The sequence below is a fragment of the Penaeus vannamei genome, unplaced genomic scaffold, assembly GCF_042767895.1.
Source record: "Penaeus vannamei isolate JL-2024 unplaced genomic scaffold, ASM4276789v1 unanchor411, whole genome shotgun sequence".
Classification (NCBI taxonomy): domain Eukaryota; kingdom Metazoa; phylum Arthropoda; class Malacostraca; order Decapoda; family Penaeidae; genus Penaeus; species Penaeus vannamei.
The window spans coordinates 17,501-22,500 of record NW_027213415.1 but is presented as its reverse complement, the minus strand read 5'-3'; the positions used below and the strand labels follow the sequence as shown (position 1 = coordinate 22,500).

The window sequence follows — 5,000 nt, the reverse complement described above, 5'->3', positions numbered from 1 at the left end:
GATGTTCCCCACTCAGGGATTCTCAGAGATCGTATTCTGCGCTGTAACCTCCAATGAGCAGGTTAAGGGCTATGGCACACACATGATGAACCACCTTAAAGACTATCATGTTAAGAATAACATACAGCATTTCCTAACCTTTGCTGATGAATTTGCAATCGGTAAGTATGCTAGCTGTTGAGCTGATGTATCAACTTGTTGGTGAAGTGCACTATAGGTGGATGGGTGGGAACATGGAGGTGCATGCACTTACTGATGATTGTAGAAAAATGATAGTAATTGAAATGTTTGTGTCTATCTTTGAAATACACAGTATATCATTTCCTCAGTGGTGGATCAAGCAACAGGAAATGCTGATGTTGATAGTGTAAACACAAGTTGCTGGTTAGTAATTAGCAAGTGAATATATAATTAAACTAAGTGTGTTTTCAGGGTATTTCAAGAAGCAAGGTTTCAGCAAAGACATTCAAGTGCCAAGATCTGTTTACCAAGGGTACATCAAGGACTATGAAGGGGCAACACTCATGGGATGTGAGCTCAATCCTAGCATTGTGTACACGGAATTCACAGCAGTCATCCGGAGGCAAAAGGAGGTACTTATCATCAAACCATTTTCATTGCTTTATGGTATTTGGTGTATGAAGGTATTTCTCATGCAGCCATTTTCATTGCTTTATGGTATTTGGTATAAGAGGTACCTTTCATACACCCATATGTAATACAAGTTTTGCGAGTTCAGTAATTTAGTTGTAGATAAAGTTAACAAACTGTAGGATCAAGCATTCATTTCTCTACTTCAATTCTTCAGATAATTAAGAAACTGATTGAGAGGAAGCAGAGCGAAATCCGCAAAGTACACCCAGGGTTAACTTGCTTCCGAGAAGGGGTCCGAGAGTTGCCCATTGAGAGTATCCCAGGTATCCGAGAAGCTGGTTGGAAACCTCCTGTTCCCTCAACCCGCTCAGCGCGCTCCCCTGACCGCGAACACCAGGATCCAGACTATTTGTACGGGATGTTGAAGACACTCCTCAACAATGTTAGTACCCGATGAATGTAAAGCCATAAATTTTCTTTCTTTCTATCATTATATTTCCTTTGCCTTTTCTTTGTTTTTCTCTTTAAAGGTACTTGTATGTTCAAGAGTATTCATTATTAATAGTTTAACCATTAGGATCTGTACCATTAGTTCTAAAGAATATTTATTTATTTATTTTATTTTACTTTTTTTATGAGTAAATCTTTCCGTATCATGGTATCTCTCCTGTATTTCTTTTATCCCTGTTTTTATTTTTTTACAGGTTAAAAGTCATGCAGCTGCCTGGCCCTTTCAAGTACCAGTTGATCCCAATGAAGTACCAGATTATTATGACCACATCAAATACCCAATGGGTTAGTTACGATTGTTGCCTTTGTCGTTATTGTTACAGTTGTTGTTATTCTTATTGTTATTGGCGTTAGTAATTTTTTTGTTCTTATTGTTATTGTTGTTGATAATGTTCCTGCTGCTGCTGGTACCATTACTGTTATTCTTATTTATTTATTTCTGAGATCCCTTGTTTTAACACAGTCTCCCCCAAGAAAAAGGGTTGTATCTATACACACTAATAACAACTCTCTGTACTTCCCCCATGGCAGACTTGAAGACCATGACAGAGCGTCTGAAGGCCCGCTATTACGTGAAAGCCCGGCTCTTTAATGCCGACATGCTACGCATCTTCAAGAATTGCAGATTCTACAATCACCCAGAGACCGAGTACTACAAATGTGCAAACAACCTGGAAAAATACTATTTGTCAAAAATGAAGGAGACGAGTCTTCTAGAAGGAAATAAATTGTAATGCCCATTATATATATTGTGTTTTAAGGGGGGGAGGGAGGTCAGTATGGATTATTCTAACATAATTTATCCTTTTTAGAAGGATCTAGTTAAGATTTTTATTTTATTTGTAAAACACATTATTATAGTTATTATTATTTTTATTATTATCATTATTATTATTACTATTTCTGTTATTATTATTATTATTATTATTATTATTATTATTATTATTATTATTAGCATCTTTATTAATATTATTGTTATTATTTGTATTTTTATTAGTTTATATATCTTTTTTTCGGTATTATTATTATTATTATTTTTTATAAATACTATTAAAATCTTGTAGACAATGCTAGTTCAATATATTTACAAGTGAAATGACGCAACTATGGGAAATACATATATATATATTCAGACAGTAGATTATTTATTCAAGCTGTTTCATTAAAAGAAAAAAAGGAAAAAGAAAATATAGAAGTGTTCAAATAGATGCAGTGAAGTCTTCCTCGTAAAATTTGCCGGCTATCATAAAAAATAAAAAAAAAGCAAAATTAATTATACACGGATAGTTGCGAGTGAATCTTTGTAAGAGTTTTATTGCAAGGATAACAGGCATTTTATGTGGATGGAACATCAAGATAATTTCACTTTATTCTTACTCTTTCTGTGCAATCTTGAATAGGAAGATTGTAAATAGTTTGGTAATAACAGGACAAGTCTTTTTTATGGTTATTAGTGTTATTGTTTATTATTAGTGTTATTATTATCATCATCATTATTATTATTATTATTACTTTTATTACTATTGTTATTATTATTCATTATTAGTGGCTATTACTATTATTGATAATATTGTTATTATGATGATTATTGTTATGAATATTACTATTTTTATCCTTATTAAAGTCAATCTCACTGTTAGGAAAGGAGAAGAAAAAGTTCGAACTGTAAATACACAAAAAAGGCACAAAGCTCCAGTCATTTTATTTTTTTATTGTTATAATTTTTTTATTGTAACAAACTTTTCTTGATGTCTTATCAGAGTGTATGGATTTTTGTGTAAATATGTATCAGTGTGTCTACATAGTACTAGTACCAGTAAATTATCTATTGTCAGTATCCTAGTACAAAACAGTACTAGTAGACTCCTACAGTAAACAATAAAAATGTATAAAAAAAAATTAATTTTACTTCCCCTGCTTGATAATGTTTTCGAAGTGAAGGGGATGATGAAATTTATATTTTAAGGTTATTATACCCCTGGATTCATGGCTTGTTGCTACCTTCGGCTCCTCCCCTACCTCATTTAATTTTGCATGGTCTTTAGTTCTCCCCCCTTCCCTTTTCCTTCTATTCATCCCCTTCTGTCCACTTCCTAAGATGTGAGAGCCGTGCTGGAAGGATGACTGGTTGGTTTTGTGTCAGTCATGAACGGTCTGAGGGAGCCATGGGGACAGTATTTCTGTTTAAGTGTTTAGTCCTTACTCCTTCAAAGGGACTCTAATAGGTGGACCTCTTCTCTCCCCAACATAGTCCAGGCTTACCATGGATAGTAATGAAGATTTTTCACCTTTACTAGGGTAGTTAGGTTGCCCCTTTATCTACTAGCCCCATTAATTTTAATTCCCCCTGTTCCCTGATCCTAGGCCTTTCTTTGACCATGACTGAACACAACTACTCCCTCCTCACTACCTAGGGACTTCGCATGGCTGTCTAGGGATCCCAGAACAGAGAAGACTAGTGTGATCTGCATCTTACACTACTCCCTCTTCCACACGTCCCTTTCATTCTGTTACCCCTACTTTTAAAAACCTTTTGAATACTCTTCAACCTAGCCAAATGGTATCAACCCTCTTCAGCCCCTTACTCTGCCAATACTCTCTAGTTCCAGCAATGCCTTCAACAACAAGTAGGCAAAGGTTACTTCTGCACTGCCCCGATAATTCCCGCCTTGTAGTTACATCCAAAGCCCAAACTAAAGCATTATCTATTCTGAATGACTTCACTGGCAGACTCATTCCTGTCCAGCCTCATCCTTCCCTCAATACTTGTACCGGACTAGACTGCCCGGTTTATAGATTGGTAAGATTAGAAGGCTTACTTGTCTGCCTCTTGGACTATAATGCAGTATTAGAACCAATACCCTTAGAGCTCGCCAAAATTAGTTTCCGTAGACATGACTTTCCTCTTAATGTGTATAGTAATGGAGGTCCCTCCCTGTCCAACCAGATCAACTTCACCCCCCTACCCCGTTAATATCACAATTGTTGGCGTCTAGGCCACCGTGCTATAACACCGTCGCTCCACAGCTCGATGATCTTTATATGCTTAACTTGGTTATGTTTGATCAAACTGCTCTGTACAATTACGCACGTGTGCCATTTGTGGCAGCTCCCATAATGTGTATTATAGGGGCTGTCCTACCTACAAGTTTAAGTTTGAAGTGGCAATTTTCATATTCAAACTTGGCCTCACTTCACGCGATGCCAGACAGGAACCACATCTACGAAGTTTGACTGTTAATCCCCACTCCAGGGCTGCCCTTCCCTTCGCTTCTCCCCATTCCTCCCAAGATGTTTATTGTATCCCCCCCGTATTTCTTCCTCATCCCACTTCTACCCCTTCCCTCTCCGTCTCCCAGTCAACCTCTTTTACCATCGTAAATCTAGACACCCTCATCTGCTTCCTCCTCTCTCGACTCGTCGCTAAGACCAACTAAACGTTCCACCCCATCTCATACCGTATCCTTTCCTACATCAGTGACCGTATTCATGTTGACAAATGTAGAAAAGGTATAATCAAGAATCAATATCTTCGCCAAGCAAAAGATGTATTTGACTGGTTTCGATTATATCCGTCAGAAATATACAGATATAATTGAAACCGGTTAAATACATCTCTTGTGTTTTGAAGATTTTCACTCATTCATACTCCTACATAAGCATCTTCCTCCGCCCCTTAAACGTCTGTCCCCTCTTCTCCCCCTCATAAGAAAACTTTCGCTTCTCAGACCTCGCCAACCAAGTCCACTTCAGAAACTCTTGAGGACATTCAAAACAATCTAATCATGGCCCAAGATAAGATGCCAACACCTCATCCATCTCCCAATCTCTTTGATCCCATTCTCTCTACTCTCAAAGTGACTGCCAACATCCATCCTCCACATATCTTCCTTTGA

At 37.1% G+C, this 5,000-nt stretch overlaps 1 protein-coding gene across 2 annotated transcripts in view; it reads left to right on the top strand.

The window, feature by feature from the left end:
- Positions 1 to 3,003, top strand: part of Gcn5 (Gcn5 acetyltransferase) — a 10,956-nt gene extending 7,953 nt beyond the window's left edge. For both annotated transcript variants that reach the window (XM_027366044.2, XM_027366043.2), the window contains exons 12-16: positions 1 to 161; positions 433 to 593; positions 809 to 1,036; positions 1,299 to 1,389; positions 1,636 to 3,003. The exon at positions 1 to 161 is cut by the window's left edge and continues 60 nt beyond it. In XM_027366044.2, the coding sequence (XP_027221845.1) occupies positions 1 to 161; positions 433 to 593; positions 809 to 1,036; positions 1,299 to 1,389; positions 1,636 to 1,838 (844 nt within the window). In that variant the 3' untranslated portion in view covers positions 1,839 to 3,003. The remainder of the gene's footprint in view (positions 162 to 432; positions 594 to 808; positions 1,037 to 1,298; positions 1,390 to 1,635) is intronic.
- Positions 3,004 to 5,000: the final 1,997 nt, after the last annotated feature.